This window comes from Plecotus auritus (genome assembly GCF_963455305.1).
Source record: "Plecotus auritus genome assembly, chromosome: 10".
NCBI classification, from domain to species: Eukaryota; Metazoa; Chordata; class Mammalia; order Chiroptera; family Vespertilionidae; genus Plecotus; species Plecotus auritus.
Window position 1 is genome coordinate 42,337,673 of NC_137785.1, and position 23,233 is coordinate 42,360,905.

Genomic DNA, 23,233 nt, shown 5'->3' on the forward strand with positions numbered 1-23,233 from the left:
TTCGTCTAACGTCTAACACTTTATTGACAGGTCAGCGAAACGTGACCCTTCTCTACTAACATCCCAACAGCTTAACAGGACAGACACCGACCCGAGTCTCTTCCGTGCGCAGCACCCGAGTCACAGCAACTTCAGGGACAGCCAGCGCAGCCCGCTGGCTTCAGGGCCACGGGATGGGGGCCCAGACGCTCCAGCAGCGCCCGCCGCGGGACCAGGACAAGAGTTCAGCGCTCTGGGCGGAGGGAGGAGACAGGATGGGCAGCGAGCACCCGAACATCGAATACATTTCCGACGGAGAAAAGGTGGAGAGGAAATACATGTCACTAAAAACCAAGAGCTAATGAGTACGATTTCAAGAAGGCTCTGGACCTGCTGAAATATATCGATGAGGAGGAAGATATAAATATAGACGATCTGAAACTGGAAATCCTTTGCAAAGCTCTTCAGAGAGATAACTGGTCCAGCTCAGATGGTAAAGAGGATCCAAATGAAGTATCGAAAGACAGTATATTTGTGAAAATCTTACAGAAACTTTTAAAAGATGGCTTTCAGCTCAGCGAGCACCTGCCGGACGTGAATGACCTGCTTCAGGCCGAGCAGCTCGGGGGCCTGAAGGCCAGTCCCTACTTCGCGTTCGTTTTGAAAGCAAATTCCGAATATTATGTCCATGGACAGGGCTGACTTCTGGGAACGCGCGTCATCGCTGAGAATCGGCATCAGCTCCTTAGGAAACCTTGGGCCTTAAACGTCGCGTCTTCTGTGATGCGTGTTTTAGACTTTACTGGGAGGCTCCTACGGAACAGCTGTGACGTTTTTAAAAAATAGAAATAAATGCATATAAAAAGAAACTTTGCATCACTATCACCAAAGTATATGGTGACTATAAATAAAATAACAATAAAGACAAAACAGTTACATTGTTGTCAATAGATTCCAATTAGAGCGCTTCTCCTTTCCCCCATGTGGACCCTCGAGTCCACGTCCTGGGCTGTGTTCCCTGGATGTGTGTGGCTGGGCTCAGGGAAGCTAGAGGTGGGTGAGAGAGCAGACAGGGGGGGCCTTGCTACAGCAGGACCCTGCCTTGGGTTTGGACCAGGATTCAGCCCTCAGGACTACACGTTGCTCCATTGAAGACTTACCCAGGGGCTTTCCAAAGGAGAGGAAGAATTTGAATATGGATCTTGTAGAGGTGGGGTGGCCTAAGGTACTGAGTGAGAATGCGTGTGTGTGTGTGTGCACGTGTGTGTGTGTGTGTGTGTGTGTGTGTGCGTGTGCACGTGTGTGTGTGTGTGTGTAACTGCAGGCCTCTCGGCACATAAGGACTCCGTCCAAACTCTAACATGGCTTCTAGCAGCATGAGGCATGTCCCTGGGATGACCCCAGGGTGCCTTCCCCACCTCTTCTACTCCCGCACCTCGAAAACGTCTGCCTGAGAAAGCTCGAGACTGCCAGGAAATTTTACTGCTTGTTCTAGGCACTTCCCGGCCACCCTTTCTTAGAGGATTTACTAAAAAGGGCTTACAATTGTGACTCCTTCCTCTGTCCCTTTGAGATGTATACGTATCTCCCACATCTTCGGAGTGTCTTTCCCAAGGACCTGAAAGCCTGTGGATAAGGCCTCTATCTCCCAGTCTCTGAGAGAGGATAGAATCCTAACTTTCATAATTGCCAGCTAACAGACACAACTGGCCTAGTCAGCACTCACTAGTACACTGACCAACCCTTTGTCATTTGTTTACTTGAGTCCTCGCTCCCTTCCCCTCCCTTTAAAACACCAAGTCACATCTGCACAAATCAGAAAGGAGCTCAGTTCTTTCCCCTACTGTCAGTAGTTACTGAGTAAAATCTGTTTTTATTGACTTAACTAACATCCAGCTTTATTTATTTTTAATACTGTGTATACCTATGTAGCAAGATATTTATGTCAGTGTCCCTACTGTGTGCTATGGACTCTCGGTAGAATGTGTGGACAGATCTCCAGAAAGCTATCCTGAACTCTAGAAATACATCACAAAGTCTATGTTTTCTGATAGTCCATCAGGAGATTCTCTTTGTAGGCAAGGAAATGTATATTCTGTATTCAAGTCAATTTAATAACATTCCTGGAGGCCCTGTTGTGTGTCAGTCACTGGAAAGGGCTACTTTCTGCACAGATTTTATGCATAGATGAGGGTTTGTCTCTGGCCAAAGTAACCATTGTAGGTTTGATTGTCAGTGTAGCACCTAGACTTGGGACTTTACCCAACAAACATCATTCCTAGCTGGCACCTGTAGAGACGATTGCCCAGTTGGTTGGCCTATTGTCTACAGCACCGGTACTAACCTGCCCCTCCCTTTTGACCCCAAGATCCATCATTACTTGTGGCCTTGCCTCATACTTTATTGAGAAAGTAGAGGAGCCAGACAATGACAATATGTCCATGCTGTGGAAACATCTGCTTACATCTGTGCCAGACTCTCTCTGCCATGGGTAAGTAATCCTACTCCTAATACAGGCCATCCCCCTCCATTTGAATAAGAATGTGTATATTATTGTTTTGTTGGGCCTATAACGCATAGAAATATAATAAATGTGACAATAACAGTACAAAGGAGGTAGATAGAACCAAAGTTGCATTGGAGAAAGGAAATGATACCAGATGGCAATTGGAATAATACATAGGAACAAATAAAGAGAACTGGAAATGATAAATAAGAAAGTTAATATAACTCTGTAAATATATACTTTCCTTTCTTTGCTTAGCTTCTTTAATAGACAAAATTATATAAAGTATTAATTATAACAATGTATTGTTGGGCTTGAAAGGCATATAGATGTAATAAGTATCACAATGACAGCACAAGAAGTAGGAAGAGTGAATAGAATAAGATTAAAATGAATAGAATAAGATTAAAACAAAAAAGCCATGAAACATATGGACAACATAAAGTAAAACAGCATTTCATTTTAACTACATCAAGAATAACATTAGCCGAGACCGGTTTGGTTCAGTGGATAGAGCGTCGGCCTGTGGACTGAAGGGTCCCGGGTTCGATTCCGGTCAGGGGCATGTGCCTTGGTTGCGGGCGCGTTCCCGGTGGGGGGTGTGCAGGAGGCGGCTGATCGATGTTTCTCTCTCATCGATGTTTCTGACTCTCTATCCCTCTCCCTTCCTCTCTGTAAAAAATCAATAAAATATATATTTAAAAAAAAAAAGAATAACATTAAATGTGAATGGATTAAACAATTCAATGATTAGGCAGTTATTATTAAACTGGATTTAAAAACCACAAGATTCATTTATACTCTGTCTACAAGATACACATTTTATATTAAAAATACAAATAGATCAAAAGTCAAAGGATAGAAAAATATGTATCATGTAAACAGCAATCAAAGAAAGCGGGAGTGAGTATACTAATATCAGGTAAAATAGATTTTTATATTAAAATTTTACTAGAGACAAAGAAGGACATTTTGTAATATTAAATGGGTAAACCTATCAGTAAGATATAAAAATTATAAATATTTATGCACCTTATAACAGAGCCTAAAAATAAGCAAACACTGGAAAAATTGAAGGAGGAAGTAACAATTCAACAATCATAGTTGGAACCTTTGTATTCCACTTTCAATAATAGATAGAACAACTAGGCGACCAACAAGAAAATAGAAGACTTGGGACATTATAAACCAACTAGACTTAATGGACATATTTAAAACACTCCACTTAACATAGCTGACTACTTCTTTTTCTCAAGTGAACATGGAATAATCTCCAGGATGGACCACATGCCAGGCCATAAAACAAGCCTCAATAAGTTCAAAATATTCAAAATAACACAAAGATTGCTCTTCAATCACAATGGACTAAAGTTAGAAATTAATAGCAGAATGATATTTGGGAAATTCACAAATATGTAAAAATTAAACAATACACTTCTAAGTAACTAATGGCCCAAAGAAGTGATCACAAGGGGAATTAGAAAGTATTTTGAAATGAATGAAAATATAACATCCCAAAACTTATGGGATGTATAAAACAGTACTTAAAGGGGAATTTATAGCTATTACTACATATATTTATTTACTTACTTTTTGTTTTGTTAATCCTCACCTGAGGATATTTTTTCCATTGATTTTTAGACAGAGTAGAAGGGAGGGGGAGAAACAGAGAAAGAGAAACATCAACCTCACATCAATTGGTTGTCTCCTGAGCCTGCAACCGAGGTACATGCCTTTGACCAGAATCGAACCCGGGACTTTTCAGTCCGAGGGCTGATGCTCTATCCACTGAGCCAAACTGGCCAGGGCTATTACTACTTATATTTAAAAAGAAGAAAGATCTCAAGTCAATGACTTAACCTTACACCTTAAGAAACTCCAAAGAGAATAGCAAAATAAGCCCAAAACAAGCAGAAAGAGGGAAATATTGCCCTGGTCAGTGTGGCTCAGTGGTAGGAGCACCAAAGGGTCCAGGGTTTGATTCCCAGTCAAGAGCACATACCTGGGTTGCAGGTTCAATCTCCAGCCCCAGTTGGGGCACGTGCAGGGAGGCAACCAATCAATGTGTCTCTTTCACATCTATGTTGTTGGTTGTTTTTTTTCCTCTCTCTCCCTCCCTCTTCCACTCTCTAAAAAAAATCAATGGAAAAAATATCTTTGGGTGAGGATTAGCAAAAAAAAAAGAAGAAAAATATTAAGGATTAGAGTAAAAATGAATGAAAAAGAGAATTGAAAAACAATAGAGAAAATAAAATCAAAAGTTAATTCTTTGAAAAAATCAACAAAATAGATAAAATGTTTAGCTAGACTGAAGAGGTGGGAAGGGAGAGGAGAAAAGAGAGAGAGACAGAGATAGAGATAGAGAGAGAGAGAGAGAGAGAGAGAGAGAGAGAGAGAGTTCAAATTACAAAAATCAATAATGAAAGTGGGAACATTACTATGACCTTATAGAAAACAACTATTTGCCAACAAATTAGATAATTTATGTGAAAAGGACACATTTCTAGAAAGACACAAATTACTAAAACTGATTCAAGAAGGAATAGAAAATGTGAGTAGACCTATAACAGGTAAAGACACTGAATACTAATTTCCAAAACCACCCATCAAAGAAAGCCCGGACCCAGATTTACTGGTAAATTCTACCAAACATTTAGAGAAGAGTTTATATCAATTCTTTGCAATTTATCCAAAAAATAGAAGGGAGGGAACACTTCTCAACTCATTATATGAGACCACTATTACTCTGATATCCAAAAAAAAAACACATCAGAAGAAAACTACAGACCAATATCTTTTATGAATATATAAACAAAATCCTTAACAAAATGCTAGCAATTCAAGTCCAGCAGCATATAAAAAAGATTATACAATATGATCAAGTAGGGTTAATTCTAGGAATGCAAGATTCATTTGATATTTGAAAACAATAATGTAATAGAATGAAGAAAAAAAACATAAATTTTCAGTAATTGCAGAATGAGAATTTGACAAAATTCAATACCATTCATGATAAAAACATTCAACAAAGTAGGATTAGAAGGGAATTTCCTCAACCTAACATAGGACATCTAGGAAAAACTAATAGCTAACATCATACTTAGTGCAAGACTGAAAGCTTTACCCCTAAGATTAGGACAAGACAAGCATGTCTGCTCTCTCCACTTTCATTCAACAGTAAATTGTAGGTACTAATCAGGGCAGTTAGGCAAGAAATGGAGATAAAAGGCATCCAGATCAAAAAGGAAGAAGTAAAACTATCTCTATGACTTTGTATATAGAAAACCCTAAGGAATTCACTTTAAAAACTATTTGAACTAATAAGTTCCAAACGGTTGTGCAATACAAGATCAATGTACAAAAGTCAACTGTATTTCTATACACCAACAATGAAGAGTCTAAAAATAAAATTCCATTTAAAATAGTACCAAAAGAAACAAAATACTTCAGAATAAACTTAACAAAACGTGCAGAATTTATATTTAAAAAATAACAAAATATTGTCAAAAGAAATTAAAGACCTAAAATTTGGAAAAATATCCTAAGATATTTTGAAAAATATCAGGAGACTTAATATTGTTTAGATGAAAGTACTCCCTGTTATGGACTGAATGTGTCCTCCTGTTCTCCAATCCATATGTTGAAGCCCTAACCCTCAATGTGATGGCAATGGAGATAAGGCTTTTGGCAGTTCATTGAGGTTATGAGGGTGGGGCCTGGTCTGGTGGGATTAGTGCCCTTATAAGAAGAGACACCAAAGAGCTTGCTCTCTTGGTGAACACATGAAGAAGTCATGTGAGCACACAGAAATGGTAACCTTCTACAAACCAAGAGAAGAGGTTTCAGAATGAAACCTACCTTGACAGCACCTTAATCTTGGACTTCCCATCCTCCAGAACTATGAGAAATAAAATTCTGGTTTTTAAGCCACACAATCTATGATATCTTGTTATGGTAGCCTGAGCAGACTACTATACTCCCCAAACTGATCTACAGATTCAATGCAATCCCTATCAAAATCGCAGTTGACTTCTTGGAAGAAGTTGAGAAGTTAATCCTAAAATTCATCTGGGAATTCCAAGGACCCAGAATAATGAAAACAATCTTAAAAAAAGAATAAAGTTGGAAGACTAACAAACTTCCTACTTTTTGTGCTATTACTGTTGTACATATTACATCTACATTTACGGACTTCAAAACTGACTGTAGAACTAAATGAATTGAGATGGTGTGGTACTAGTATAAAGATAGACCTATAGATCAGTGGACTACAATGGGTGTCCAGAAACAAACCCTTACATTTATGGTAAATTGACTTTTGACAAGGCTGCCAAGACCATTCAATGGGGGAAAGAATAGTCTTTTCAGAAAATGGTTCTGGAAATCATGCAAAAGAATGAAATTTGATCTCTACTTCACATCATATACAAAAATTAACTCAAAATGAATCAAATACCTACATGTGAAAGCTAAAATTATAAAATTCTTAGAAGAGAACAAAGGAGTATATCTTTATGACCCTGGATTAGGCCGATTGTTCCTTATCTATGACACCAAATACTCAAACATCAGAAGAAAAAACAGATAAATTAGACATTATGAAAATGGAAAACTCTTATACCTCACAGGACACCACCAAGAAAGTGAAAAGACAACTCACAGAATAAGATAAAAAGTATCCAGGATATATAAAGAACTCTTGCAAGTCAATAATAAAAAGACAAATAGCCAAATCTAAAAATGAGCAAACAATCTGAGTAGACATTTCTCCAACGAAAATATACAAATGGCTGATAAGCACATGATAAGGATATATTTTCCATATGAATAACCAGCTCTCCCAGCAACAAGTGAGGAATAGTAAGTAAGGTCTTCCTACTGATTTGCAAGCCACCTCTACCATATACCAGTTTCCTTCCAGGCCTGGATTTGTTCCTGGGCTCTTTGTTCTGTTGCATTGGTCAATTTGTCCCTCGTTGTGCTAATATTTCCTTAATTAGCCATCAGGGGAATGTAGAGCAAAACCACAATGAGATACCACTTCAAACCACTAGGATGGCTATAATTAAACAAACAAACAAACAAAAACCAGCCAATAACAGGTGTTGGTGGGATGCAGAGAAACTAGAACCCTTATACACTTCTGGTGGGAATGTAGAACAGTGCAGCCACTTTGGAAAAGCTGCCTCAAAAGGTTAAATACAGAATCACCATAATTCCACTTCTAGGTATCGAGATTAAAATATATGTCCACACAAAAACTTGTACATGAATGTTCATAGCAGTAGTATTCATAATAGCCAAAAGTCGAAACTTAAAAATTAGCCTGCTATCTTTGGTCAGACATTTAATTACCTCATCCCTAATGCTGTGGCAGGACCAGATCAAATTATTTCGAGGGCCTAACACAGCCTGCGAAACAGACGTCCCCACCCCTGATAAATGGAAAAAGACTCACAGCCGAAAGGCTTTTAAAGGATTATGCTGATTCATAATAACAAGACAAATGCAAATGAAGACTACATATAACCAAAACATAAAAAAAAAAGACTACATAATTTCTCTCCTATCCGATGGGCAAGCATTCTAAAGTTTGACTACACACTCTGTTGACTCTCATATACTGCTGGTGGGCGTGCAGAAGGGCACTACCTCTGTGGAATGGCATTTGGTCCTACCTAACACAATTATAAATGCATTTACCTCTTAACCCAACAATTTCATTTTTAGGAATTTATCCTGCACACTCTCATCATCATATGAAAATAATATGCCTCTGACGACTCATTCTGGAATATTTTGTAAATGCAAAATACCGGTGATAATCTGAACGTACACAGGTGGGGTGAAGACGAGAGACATCTCAGAGGCAGAATGGACAGCTGATTGGTTTGGGGAGTGTGGGAGAGGAGAAATACAAGAGGGTTCTGAGGTTCCTCTCTGCGTAAAGTTTCATGGTGTCACTGCAGTACAGGAGCCACTGGTTTTATGGGCAAGGTACTGGATTTGGGTTTGGCATGCTGGCAGGTTGGAGGCTCACATGTGGCCAGAAGTACTTCTTTAGACTGGAGAGAGGGTCGGAGATGGAGCTATGGATTCAGAATCCAACCAAGGGAAAGAGTATGGGAAAGAATGAGACAGGTCCACCTTGTGAAATATCTCCACCTCAGAGGTAGTGGGGAAAAGAAAAGATGCTAATGGCGGGGAGCGGGGAATAAGATGCTGCCAAGGAGGCTGGCAAAGAATTAGAAGTGTGAATGTCAGGGAAGGGGCCAGAATCCACAGGAGGTTGTGTTCAACAGCCAAGAGTGAGAATGGAATGAGAGCTGCCATCATTAAGATGCCACTGGACATGCCCTAGCCAGTTTGGCTCAATGGATAGAGCATTAGCCCATGGACTGAAAGGTCCTGGGTTCAATTCTGGTCAAGGGCATGTACCTCGGATACAGGTTGTGGGAGGCAACCAATCAATGTGTCACTCTCACATCCATGTTTCTCTCTCTCTGTCTCTCCCGCTCCCTTCCACTCTCTCTAAAAATTAATGGAAAAAATATCCTCGGATGAGGATTAACAAAAAATTAAACAACCAAACGAAAAAGATGCTGGTGGATATACTCACATCTAGTATGCACTGGGGCCAACTCAGGTCGAAGCAGGTGAGCGGAGAGGCCCCACCTCTCTACAAGGCCCCAAGACTCCATGGCTCCAGCTTCCCTTGCTCCCTTTCCGTCTTTGATCTGGGGAGTGAGCGTGGGAACATGGAGGTGGGTGGTGTGGATGGAACCTGGTGGACAGGGAGAAAAACTCCAGCCTCAAACACCAACTGTGTCCTAGAAATTGTGCAGATGTCCCAAAAGATTGGATGGGATCCTGACCCCCAAGCAAATACCCTGGGATTGTTAGAGCCATTTATACCAATTCCAAATGTATATGGTCCCTCTGCTCTCTGCACTTGGCACCATTGCAGTTTGGAAAGTTTTGTTTTTAGTTTTGTTTTTTTAATGAATACAAATACTCTCCAGCTTCACATGCTGTTTTTTTCTTTCCCTTTGCGGGGGCATATGGATGGTCTCTTCTCTTTCCATCGTGTCCCTGCTCAGGAGAGCGTGGGTACTTGGCCAACATGAAGGCAATGAAGGTCACCCTCTGCACTGCAGTTTGGTCTCTAGCATCAAGCACTGAGGAGTTTCTCAATGATCCCCAACCATTCACGCCCATCCTACCTGTCTAGACACACTGCACCCAGCAGATTTGTTTAAATGTTATTCCACTCACCTATGAATGGCTCAGACCCAGTGGTAGCAAGGCCAACTTATGATTCAGAACCCCAAAGCAAGTTATTGTCCTCGTATATAATTGGCCCCTTTGCCCTGATTGCTTTATCTGAAATGGCCAAGAACGGACTTCTAGATTCAGTTGTGAGCAGCTGGTCTCCACTAGACCCAGCAACTGGGCATTGGGTGATAAGCTGACACTGAGGGAGGGCTGGGGCCAGGGACACCTGTCTTTCCATCCATGGGGCCGGAACAGGTGAACCTGCCTATAACCATATCCATCATCCTGGCCATAGCCATAATATTTCACCACCAGCAACTCCCACTACACTTATGCACAGGGCCAATCAGCTCACGAGGTGCTTTTTTTATGGGTTCTCATTTGGGTTACACAACAGCCCTTGAGGCAGCCAGGCCAGGGTTTTTTTAAATCCCTATTTTACACAGAAAGAAGCCAAGTGTCCATTGCAGCACTATTCAAAATAGTCAAAAGATGGAAACAACCCAAATATCTATCAACTTTTGAAGGAATAAAAAAAATGTGCTATATCTGTACAGTGGAATATTATTAAGCCTTCAAAAGGAATAAAATACAACATGGAGGAACCTCCAAAATCATGCTAAGAAAAAGAAAGCAGACACATGCTGTATGATTCCATTGATATGAAATATTGGGAATAGGCCAATCCCTGGAGACAGAGAGCAGATTACTGGTTACTGGGGCTGGAGTTGGCATGGGGGTCAGAAGGGAATGGGGAGTGAATGCTAATGGTATAGAGTTCCCTTTTGGGTGATGAAAATGTTTTAGTAGAGGTGATGGTTGCACAACATTGGGAATGTACAAAATGCCACTGAGTTGTACATTTCAAAATGATTAAAAGGATACATTTTATGTTATTAAACAAAAAGAAGCTATCATAGAGCCCTAACCGGTTTGGCTCAGTGGATAGAGCGTTGGCCTGCGGACTCAAGGGTCCCAGGTTCGATTCCAGTCAAGGGCATGTACCTTGGTTGCGGGCACATACCCAGTAGGGAGTGTGCAGGAGGCAGCTGATCGATGTTTCTAACTCTCCCTCTCCCTTCCTCTCTGTAAAAAAATCAATAAAAAAAAAAAAAAATATATATATATATATATATATATATATATATATATATATATATTTTTTTTTTTTTTTTTTTAAAGAAGCTCATAGAGACAGACAACAGAATGGTAGTCACCAAAGGGGATGGGATAAGGACGGCTACTTGGGTAAAGGGGGTCAAATATATGATAATGGAAGGAAACTAGACGTTTGGTGGTAAGCATGCAATAGAGTATGCAGATATAGAATTATAATGTTGTACACCTGAAATTTATATAATATTACTATGCAATGTTTCCTCAGTAAAAAATAAAAAACTAGATGCTGTGGGACATTTATTCCTTTTAAACATTGAACCATGTGAATGCATTACTTATTCATATTACTTGTTTAATAATTAAACCAAAAAAAAAATCTTGAGGGGAAAAAAGAAAAGAAGCTGGTGTTCACTAGCTAAAGAAACTTGCTAAGTCACCAGGTCAATGTTAGGACCCACAGTAGATTCAGGGCTTCTGACTCAAAAACCAATGCTTCCAACACTGATAACCACAAATCTTATCTCTCTTTCTATGAGTTTGGGCTTTTTCTTAGATTTCACTTATAAGTGAGATCAAGCAGCCAACAAACAAACAAACAATAAATAAATAAATAAATAAACAAACAAACAATAAATCCAGGGTTTGTCCCATAATGAACAAGGTACATATTCAATAACATAAAGAAGAAAAAGATACATATTACCTTCAGATTTCCTAATATAGGTAAAATATTTAGTGTTCAAAACAGTGTTTAAAATGTAAGCATATATGTATGTTCTCTGTGTGTGCATGCATGCTTGAGCAGAATTTGTGTTTCTACTTACTGGTATAATTATTAGTAAATATTTGTGTGCTAAGTGCTGGGGATTCAAACTAACACCAGAAACATCTCCTACCCTCAAGCATTTCCAGTCTAGTTAGGGAGTGAGGGTGACAGGACAGGGCACCGTATGCTGAGGGCAATAAATGCGATGTTACAGGCAATAAAGGAATCAGATAAGACTGAGGTGGCCCTTAAACCTAGGGGTCAGGCTTGCCAGGCAGAGAGATACAAGAATCTTTCCATCGGAAGGAAAGGGGTGAATTTGAAGAGGTAATTAGGGTCTGCATCCCAGGTTCAATTTGGATTTCATCATTATTGCGAGAACCTCTGACAGTTTTGAACAGAGTGATGACATGTGCTAAATTGAGTTTCAGTTCTTCCATGGTGTTGAAGATGGATGGAAAAAAGTGGAGCTGAAGGAAGAAAGATCGTTAGGCCATTGCACTAGTCTAAGCATGAGGGGAACATCTGGATTAGAGAGTGGAGTTTGATTTCAACAAATATGTGTTAAGCACTAACTATGTGTCAGAAGCTCTCTTTGCCTTACCAAGATATCAAGATTTATTATAAAGCTCCTAGAGACTCAGTGCATGAATTTGTGCACAGGTGGGGTTCCTTGGCCTGGCCAGCGATCGGGGCCCATCAGGGCCGTCTCACCCAGTCCCGATCAGCTGATCGGGGCCGATTGGGGCCAGCCGGCTGGGGGGAGGGACCACGGGAGGTTGGATATGGGAGCACACTGACCACCAGGGTGCAGCTTCTGCATTGAGCATCTGCCCTCTGGTGGTCAGTGTGCATCATAGCAACCAGTCAACCGGTCATTTGGTTGACCGGTTGTAACAGTTGCTTAGGCTTTTATATATGTAAGATAATATAAAAACAATGTAGTATTGGCAAAGAGAGAGACAAACCCAATCTTCACAACAGTATAGATGCCCCAAAACTCATATAACTGTACATTTAAAAGGCCAAATTTTACTGTATATAAATTATCTATATATATAAAAGCCTAAGCAACCATTATGACCAGTCACTCTGACGACACACTGACCACAAGGGGACAGATGTTCAACACAGGAGCTGCACCCTGGTGGTCAGTGCGCTCCCATAGCCAACCTCCCGTGGTCCTTTCCCTAGCCGGCCAATCTCCTGCGGTCCCTTCCCCCGGCCGGCCGGTCTCGATTGGCCCCAGTTGCCTCTGATCACTGGCCAGGCCAAGGGACCCCACCCATGCATGAATCTGTGCACCAGGCCTCTAGTATGTCCATAAAAGAACAAAATGACCTTATGTGTGGAGGTCTATTTCTGGACTCTGTTTTGTACCATTAATCTATTTGTTGGGTTTTCTGTGAGTACCACACTGTCTTGAATATGTAGTTTTCTATGTATTAACTTGTAAAGTCAGGAAGTATAAGTCCTGCAACTTTATTGTTTCTCAATATTGCTTTGGACAGTCTAGGTCCTTTATATTTCCATATAAATGTTAGAAATCATTCATCTCTTTTCTTTTCTTTTTGGTGAGAATATTTAAGTTCTATTTTCTTAGTAAATTTCAATTACATAATAGTTTATCAATTTCTTTAAAAACTCTCAACAAACCTAGTGGTATATAATTGGGATTGTGTTGAATTTGTAGATTAATTGGAAGATTTGAGGTCTTAATATTGAGTCATCTAATCCATGACCTTGGAACTTGATATAGCTATGAACTCCATTTATTTAGATATTCTTTAATTTCTCAGTTAGACATCCTGGATGTTTCACATTTATTTTCACATGTTATGCCTTTGACATTATATAAGTGGAATTTAAAATTTGTCATTTCCTTGGCCCTGGCCAGTGCGGCTCAGTTGGCTGAGTGTCATCCCATGCACCGAAGGGTCGCCGGTTCGATTCCTGGTCCGGGCACATGCCCAGGTTGAGGGTTCGATCTCCTGCCTGTGGGAGGCAGCTGATCAATGTTTCTTTCTCACACTGATGTTTCTCTCTCTCTCTCTCTCTCCTGCTCCCTTCCTCTTTCTCTCAAATCAATATAATACATATTTAAAATAAAAATTTTATTTCCCATTGTTTGCTGCTAGTAATTAAAATACAATTGGTTTTTGTATTTTGACCTTGGATCCTGTGAACTTGCTACATTCACTTATTAGTTCTAGTTGCTTCCAAATTATTTGAGATTTTTCTATGTAAAGAATCATATAATCTGTAAGTAGAGACTATTTTAAGCCTTTGATTCTTCTCTGTATGCCTTTCATTTCTTTTGTTCTGCCTTGCATCACTGGTAGGACCTCTGATACAATGTTAAATATAAGTGATGAGAATGGGTATCTTTGCCTCATTTCCAGACGTAGGGTTAGGGATGTTCATACATCTTTCATGGGGTGTAAAATAGCACAGCCACTTAGAAGTTGATTTACATTTTTTTTGTAAATGGGATACTTGCATATCTTATGACCCAACAACTGCATTCCTAGGTATATAGGCTATAGGAACTTTCCTTCATATGGGTTAAAGCATTAAAAATAGCAGCTTAATTGTTGCACACTATACATACCATTCTTATTGTTTTCCATTTACAATGTCCTGGAGATTTTTCCTATCAATACACATAAATCGACCTCATTCTTTCTAATGGCTACATTGTATTTAACTGTCTGAATACACTATTTAGTCCTCCCTAATGAGGAATATTTGGGTTGCTTCTAGTCTATAAACAAGATTGCCATTAATTTATTATGCATACACCTTTACATAGTGTATCTTTTTAAAAATACATATATTTTTATTGATTTTCGAGCGCAAGGGAGATGAAGAGCGAGAGAGAGAGAGAGCGAGAGCAAGAGAGAAATATCAGTGATGAGAGAGAATCATCAACCTGGGATCAAGCCCACAATCTGGGCATGTTCCCTGACTGGGAATCAAACTGTAACCTCCTGGTTCATAAAATGATGCTCAACCACTGAGCCATGCCAGCCGGGTTATACTGTATCTTAATATCAAATATGAAATGACCTATAGCGAGAAATGTATTACAATCCTGAGTCAATAGCTAAATTGCTTGGTTGACTTGAGACAATGGGAGTTTAAGGCAATGGTGAGAAATCCAAATGGGGGTGTCCCACAGATATTATCAGCAGGAAGAACCCGAGGACACCTACAGGTGTGTGTTTGGCTGCTTTTGCACATGCAAGGTATTTGGAACAGAGTAGGTGTGAATTGGTGTAAGGGTGACTATTTGCCATTTGACCTAAGGCTTCCAGGCCTGTTGGGAAGCAGTTCCATATCAGATGCATAGACTGAGCCCAACGCTTGCCTACTCCCTGAGGGTGAGCCAGGAGAGGCCTGGAAGGGAGAGAAGGAAGAGACAACTCTCCTGACTTTGGGCATTGTTGATGTGGCCCAAGGCATCTGGGCCAGGCATCCCCCACAGCACTGGCCCCAGGAGAGCATAAACAAGGGTGGCCCGGAAAATACCTTTTCCTGACAGACTAAGGCCAGCTGGATGGGGCAGCCTCAGTACCAGGGTCCTTTGATTACAAATCACGAGGTCAAAAGAGATCTCCAATTGCTGGGCAAGTAATGATGTGTGCACTTCTTCCCTCTTATAAGTAAAACTGGAGAGCATCCCGTTTTCCCTTCCATCTAGCATAACCAGCGGGCTTTTCTCCTTTTGGTCCCTATTTTGCCGTGTGATGGAGACAGGATCCTCTGTCCTCTCCTGAAGGGTGAGGCCAGAGTGAGAGGCAAGTGAGGCAGTAGTTCTGGGTACAAAACCCAAGGGCATGCCAAACGCACCCCCTGTTCAGTAATCAAGATAAAGAATATTTTAATGCAGGATTTTAAAAATTCAAAATTAGTGCAAAAAATCACAATGAACAAAATCCCAAAACTTGATATATTAAAGACAAGATCTCACCCTTCACTTTCACCATCCTGCCTCACTCACCTCCCTAGTCCCAAATCCAATAAAAGTTTATTTGCAGAAACAGGTAGCTAGCCTGCAGGCTGTGGTTTGCCAATATGTTTTTTTTTTTTAAAGAAATTATTCACAATATATATTTTTATTGTGGTAAAATATACATATTATAAAATTTACCATTTTAATCATTTTAGAATTTATAGTCCAGTGGCATTAAGTACATTCATATTGTTGTGCAACAATGATTTTTTAAAATATTACGTTAAAATGTTATATATTGCCCTGGCTGGTGTGGCTCAGTTGGTTGGAGCTTCCTCCTGTGCACTGACCACTTGCCTTGGATTCTCCGTCAGCGTCAGCGCACATGGCTAGGATGCAGGTTTGACTGCATGCGGAAGGCAACCAATCCATGTTTCTCTCTGCGTGTGTCTCTCTTTGTCTCTCTCTCTCTTTCCGTCCCCCCTCTCTAAAATCAGTGAAAAACATATCCTCGGGTGAGGACTTTTAAAAAGTTATATATTGTAATTACTAAGTGTGGAGGCGTCCTCATAAATTTTGCACCGGATGCCAGTGCCTCACTCGCCTTACTCTAGCTTTCGCCCTGGCTCCGTCCTCCCCGCCCCCTCCTGGAGCCTGAGGATGGAAAACTGCAATTTTCTCCCAGAGAGCAACAGCAGAAGTTATTCCAGTGGCGATCCGGCCACCGAGAATGTCCGTCCAGTCACCGGAGACAGGAAGACTTGCTCCGTCTGTAGATGGCCGCCCTCTTGGCTTTCCTCCTGCGATGGGACACACCTGGCGGGCGCGCCCTCTACCTGCGCAGGGCCACGGGGCTGGCGGCCGGCAGCGCCAGGCCCTCCCCGCTCGGGTCCAGGCTTCCTGCGGGCCAATGGGGACAGGGGCCCCTCTGGCTGGGGCAGTGTCCCACGGCATGGCCAATGGGAGCGCGGCATGCAAATGAGCAGGTGCGGTGGCGGCCGGTCCGTCAGGGCGTCCGCGGCTCAGGGGATGTTAGAGGCGCGCTGGGCGGCCGCCGAGCAGACGCCCGGGCTTCGAGCTGCGAGCTCCGGTCTCCCGCCATGGTCCCCGCTCCGCCCCCCGCCGCCTCCTTCTCACCCGCCGAGGTCCAGCAGCGCCTGGCGGCCGGCGCTTGCTGGGTCCGCTGCGGGGCTCGCCTCTACGACCTCACCGGCTTCTTGCGGCAGCACCCGGGGGGCGAGCAGCTGCTGCGGGCGCGGGCTGGCCAGGATGTCAGCGACGACCTGGACGGGCCTCCGCACCGGCACTCGGCCAACGCTCGCCGCTGGCTCGAACAGTACTACGTGGGCGAGCTGCAAGGAGACCCTCAGGTACGGCGGGGCCCGGGGTCACAGATTCCCTCCCCCGCCAAACCGTCCTCCCCCAACGCTCCACTCCCCGCAAGCCCCGTTCACCTGCCCTCTAGGAGGACTCAAGGTGACAACCTCCGCCCTCACCGCTGCGTCTCCTCTCTTCTTTCCAGCAAGCAAGTCAATGCCCCTGACCTCCTCGCCAGGAGTTTGCCCTTCCTCTCCAGCCCTAACCCTGGCCCTCTTCTATCTGCTGCTTCCCCACCACCCAGTTACCCCCGCCTTCCTATTTGTTCTTCCTGCAGCCTCTGCCATCTGACAATTTGGACCACTTTTTCTCAGCCCCAGTCTTTCCTTCCTGTTACTTTATTGGCCTCTCCCTTTTTGCAGCTGCTCTTTATTTCAGCTTGAATAATAGCTTCCAAGCTTACCTGTTCTCCCTTCCCCATCTCACCCGATTTCTGCTCCTAAAAGGCACAGATTAGCCACCCTTCTCAGTTAGTTGGGATTCCCTGGTGCTGCCCCAGTCTTGCTCTAGGCCTCTTGTGGGTGGATGAAAAGGTCAGGGCAGAACTGTGTCCTCCCACCCCTCAAACTTCCCTTCATTCCTTGTCTTGCCTACTGGTTTGGGTGTCCAAAAGGGTGAAATGAAAGGGCTAAGCCAGTTTGCTGGGGAGAAGGGATTAGCTCTTTGAGCTGCATGCTGCTGTGCAGTACAGGTTCGCGATGGTAATTAAGCTTCTAAGTGAGCCTGGGGAAGGTTCTGTTATTCCCATTTTAGGATGTGGAAACTGAGGCTTCAGGTGGCTCTGTAATTTATCCAAGGCCAAATAGCTAGGTATCTGATTCCAAAAAGTGTATCTGATTCCAAAATTGATACTGCCTCCATTCCAGGGTTCCAGGCAGGCTCAGGCCAGAGGTCAAGCTGATTCCCTGGGCCTTCTCCAGGCCTGGCTGTAGGACTAGTGACATCATGCTTGGACCACCATGCTTGGACATAAAGCAATAGTTGTTCCCTCCTTCTAGCTCTTGCTTTCAAGATGGCCCTAGCAAGTGCTTTTAGATCTTTGGATGAAAGGACTTGCCTCTCACTGTTCCAGGTGGCTCCTCACTGAGCCATGTTGCCTAAGTCTTCAATCATCTATTCACTCACTCACTTGATCCCTTAATAGTTGGCAGCACTGAGTGAGGCACTCGGGAGGCACCAGTGGGTAAAACCAATACCAGTCTTTGTGGAGCTACCAGGCTAATGAGGAGGGGGAGGGATGTACTAATTGCACAGTGATTATTTTATTATCCGATGCTAGCAGATAATGGATCTGGAGGGGCGGGGCTCAAGGAGAGCTTTCTTGAGAAAGTGACATTTACACTGAGAGGTGAAGTGTGATGGGAAGCATTCCAGCCAGAGGGAACAGCACATGTGAAGGCTCTGAAGAGTAAGGCCTTGGCATAGTCCAGGGACAGAAATAAAAGTAATCTGACCAAAGCTGATGGGCAAGGAGGCCAGAGATCAGCTGGGGCCACATTCTCCTAGGCTGTGGTCAGGATTTGGAACTTGATTCTAAGAACAATGAGAAACAAGGGAAGGGATTCAAGCATGGGTGTGGCATGGTCAGATTTGCATCTTTGGAAGAGCACCGGGGCTGCGGTGCCAGAAGAAATGGAGGGAGCCCAGGCAGGGGCTGCTACATAGCCCAAGGTGAGAGGTAATGGTAGCTGCCACTGTGGAGGCTGTGACTGAGGGGAGAGGGGGTTTGAATTTGGGAGATTTCATAGGTACGGTGCCAGGAGTTGGCATTCTGCAGTGGGAGCCCGATTTAATCTTGGAAGTTGATGTTTAGTGCCAGGTCATGCTGAAGGGGCAGAAGGTTTAGCCATAGATATCACTAAACCTGAGTGCAGGAAATGAGAGGTTGGAACCAGAAGACTAGAGGCTTCTAGGCTTGTGATGGCACATGGGAGCCACCCTACGTTGTAACTGTGTCTACAAACAGGCGCCTTAGGGTGTGGCTTCTCCTCCCTGTACCATCATGAGCATCACTCCTGGCCAGCTGCCCTAGACGGCTCCACCTCCCAGCTCTGCTGACTTGATTTTGCTTTGCTTTGCAACCCTCAGGGGTTGCACTCAGAGAATATTGAGACCAAATTTGTTTCCTACCCCTGCACTTGCCTCAAAAGCCCCACTGTGAGCATGTTGCAGGCACCCGTACATCCGCCCCAACCTGAGGATGTGGGAAGGAATCTAAAAACTAACAACACACAAACCTGTGGCCCAAACTTGACCAACTCACCCAATCCTCCAGTTGCTGTCAGCATCTGTTACAGATGTCTATTCTAGAAACTAGTATAGGGTTGTCTTTAAATTGAGGGAGAGAGGTAATTCGAGGAGAAATCTTTCCGGGAGAAGCCCTCTTCTCAAGGCCTGAGTGGAGACAAGACATTTCTGTTCTTCTGTCTAGCTAAGCCCTTCTAGCAACCTCCTTGCCTTCTCCACCTCCCTTCTCTCCTTCTGCTGGACCAGGAGATGAGAGCCCAGCTTCTGTAATGTGAGGACCAAGAGGGATGTTGATGGGGAAGGGGAGTATCATGCACCCACTCTGTTGTTTGGGGCTCATTTCTGATTGCTGCCCCTCTAGGGGTCTTTGGAGGGAAGCCTCCTGGAGCTCTAGGAAATCTCCAGGGAGAAGGCCTGGCCCCATTGGTTTCCCCTGTTCCCTACTTTGCCACACCCCTCTGTGTACACACTTACACACACGTTCACACTCACACGAAGGCACACACACACAAAACAAGTCAAACTCGTTTGAGCCAGTATACTGTGGGGATGAGACAAGGTCTGCTGTTGCCTTGACCTTGGACTTGAGAAAGCGAAGCTGCCCACTTTGAGCAAGTGAGAGAGCAATGACTAAGTAGGGAAGCAAGGCCCGCTTCTCACCTTGGCTTTCAAGGGCCCGTAGGGTGTTTTCCCAACTGAAGCTCATGTTGTTAGTGGGTCATGAAGTTCATTTATTGAGCTGAAACTGGCATTTAAAAAAAAAAGAAAGAGGAAAGGAAAAAACTTTAGGTCCAAACCTCCCAAGACCATATGCACTGTATCCCAGATTTGAGTCATCCATGAATCACTGTTCCCATTTTTTCTGAATTGGCATACCACTTGAACTATTCTGTTTAACATTTATCAGTAACTAGACTCACCTTTTAGCTTACCATTTAGTCATTGTAGGCAATACCACCATTGAAATCACAATTTTTACAAGCACTTTAAAATAAATATTGACCTATTAAAATAAGAAATGCTTGTCCTCATACCCCTCTAAAATCATCTTGGGCACCATCAGTGGAGTATATATCATACTTTGGAAAATATGGAGCAGAGCTTCTTCCCACCCCACCCCAGGCTCCAGAACATCTTGAGCACAGCCCAACTTGGAAAGCTTGTCTGAGCTGAGAATTCAGTTTTCAAAAAATGATGCTTGGAGAACTTGCCAAACTGCCCCCACCTGTAGAGCACCGAGGACGTGAGAAGTCTGCTAATGGAAGGAGGTTGAGATTTGCTTCACCTATAAGAGGGCTTCTCAATGGGCCTGCCTGGCCAATCAGCAATCACCACTCTTTGGTACCTGCCAGGGACTTCCAAGCTCTGGCCTGCTGTAGTGCCAGGCGAGTCTTGTCTGGAGGATGAGCCTCGGGCCTGCGGGTAGAGCATCCAGGGACCCAGGTAAACACAGGCTTCCAGAGTGCTGCCTGGTGTCACCTCAGAATTCAGTGAAAAGGAGGCTTTGAGACCCAAATTGGGGGGGAAGATCAGAAATTAGGATTCTCTGAGGGAAATAAAAAGAAACAAACAGGAATTTCAGAAATAGCCAAGAGTCGTTATGTTTGGGAACATTCCAAGGAAAAAACCCAAACTGATACCTGAGCAGCATCCATCACCTTCCCTTTCTGTACTTATTTTTCTTAAGGCACACACTCATCGTTGGTCCATATGCTGTCTTCATTCATTTAGGCAAACAGGTAACAAGCACCCTGTTCCTCTGAAACCTACTCTGGTGCTGAAAGTGCCCTGGGCAGGGTCGTCAGGATCTTCACCTCACTGAACCTGGTAGTCAGTTCTCACCTTATCTCACCTGGCCTGGCAGCAGCTCTTGGCGTGGTGGTCACTCCTTGATACACTTGCCTCACTTGGCTCCTGGACACCACACCCTTTTGGTTTTATGCCGGCACTAGTGCTCTAACAAATTACCACAAACTCAGTGGCTTAACCCACATGTATTGTCTTACAGTTCTGGAGGTCAGAAGTCAAAAATGAGTTGGCAGGGCAGCCTTCCTGCTGGACACTCTAGGGAAGAATCTGTGTTCTTGCCTTTTCCAGCTTTGAGAGGCTGCCCATTTTCCTTGGCTCATGGCCCCAGCCAGCAATCACATCACTCGGACCTCTGCTCTCCGACTCTGACTATCCTGCCTCCATCTTTCAGTTTTGTGGGTACACTGAGCCTACCCAGATAATCCAGGGTAATCTCTCCATCTCAAGGTCCTTAACTTAATCACACCTGCAAAGTCTCTTTTGCTATCTATGTAAAAGGCAACATATTCCCAGGTTCCAGGGATTGAGACACAGACTTTGGAGGGCTGCATCATTCCACCTACCTCACGACCTATACTCCTGCTCATTACTACTCAGTCTCCATCACTACTTTCTCTTGCTCTTCATTTTAAAAGGAGTAGAATTCTAGTTCTCTACATTTTTCTGTGGAGAATAGAACCTTATTTTAAAATGGAAAAGTTGTTTTATTAATGTTTAACTTGTATACATTGCTTATTATTTCATGATGCTCAGATTTCCCATTGGAAAATGGAATCAGAGAATGTAGGGATCTCTAAAATGGCTAGGTTTAGTTGTATAGATTCCGAATGTTAATGGTCCATAATAACCTAGTCACTAATTTATTAGTCACTAATAAATAGTCTTATGTAATAAAGTCTATGAAACGGGCATCATTTATCCACAAAGATTAAAGGAAGACCTCAAATTTTAAAGTCAATTCAAGGCCCAACTTTGAGACTGGCTGCCACAGAGGAATGGGCTGATTAAATACTGCTTCCATGATCCTGTATCCATCACTGTAAACCAGGGAAAAGGCCAGTCCAACTTGATTTAGTGGTTGCTTTCTCTTGTTCCAGGCAAGACCCTTTGGAGCGCCGCACGTAATGACTTGTGCAGGTTGGAGACAGGGTGCCATAAAATACTCAGTTGTTCCTTGAACCTAAGTAGTAAAGTCCTTGACTCTCAAGGTAAAAGGTCACTTAAAGTGAATCTGCTTTAAATAAAGACCAAAATGTTATAGAAAATGGGGCAGGGGGTCGGAAGAAGAACATTAATTATCTTTAAAAAGGAAACGAAAACTTTTTTTGTTTATTTTACTGTGGCAGCAAAATTCAGATTGCAATTGCACGCCAATTCATAAGTTGAGCAAATAATTAATCAAGTAGTGTTTTTGTGCATATGTGTGGTTTTTCTGATAAAATTGTATAAAGCATAATGTGACATTCTCAACTTCTCATTGGCTATTCATAGCCTGATCATAAAGATTAGCAAGAGTAATCCAGCTGGCATGGCTCAGTGGTTGAGTGTCTACCTAATGAACCAGGAGGTCACAGTTCAATTCCTAGTCAGGGCACATGCCCCGGTTGTGGGCTCCATCCCCAATAGGGGGCGTGCAGGAGGCAGCCAATTAATGATTCTCTCTCATCATTGATGTTTCTATCTCTCTCTCTCCCTCTCCCTTCTTTTCTGAAATCAAAAAAAAAATATTTTAAAAAAGAAGATGAGCAAGAGTAATTAAGGGCTAATGGTCTCTCTTGATCCTTTGATAAATAGGTCATTGTCTTTTGAAGGCTTTCCTTGTTATTGCCTGTATTTCCGTTTTAACTTTGCCAGATCCTTATTTGGCAATGGAGTTGTGAGTAAAACAGTTTTCTATCGCTCTCACTGACTTCATAAAATTTTCTGAATTTTTGCATTGATTTTCAGTTTTACTTTACAGTCCGTTTGCATTTTGTTGCATTGATAGCAGCCCCAAACATCACTTTGCCTAGCCCTAGGTGGACTGAGGGGACTTAATTGAGTAGGAATGAACAGTGGCATGTGAAGGTGATTTTTGCTGTCCTTTGCAACTCAAATCTTAAGGAACTCAGATCCAAGAACACTTGGATAGCAATAAGCCCCAGACAACTAGTAGTAACACATCTAAGTTTGTATAGCCATTAACATTTTACAAGTATTT

General features: G+C 42.8%; 1 protein-coding gene across 1 annotated transcript in view; it reads left to right on the top strand.

The window, feature by feature from the left end:
- The first annotated feature begins 16,625 nt into the window (after positions 1–16,625).
- FA2H (fatty acid 2-hydroxylase) overlaps positions 16,626–23,233 on the top strand; it is a 42,847-nt gene continuing 36,239 nt past the window's right edge. Inside the window, exon 1 of the mRNA XM_080644384.1 lies at positions 16,626–16,970. Coding sequence (XP_080500510.1) covers positions 16,701–16,970 — 270 coding nt within the window. The 5' untranslated portion in view covers positions 16,626–16,700. The remainder of the gene's footprint in view (positions 16,971–23,233) is intronic.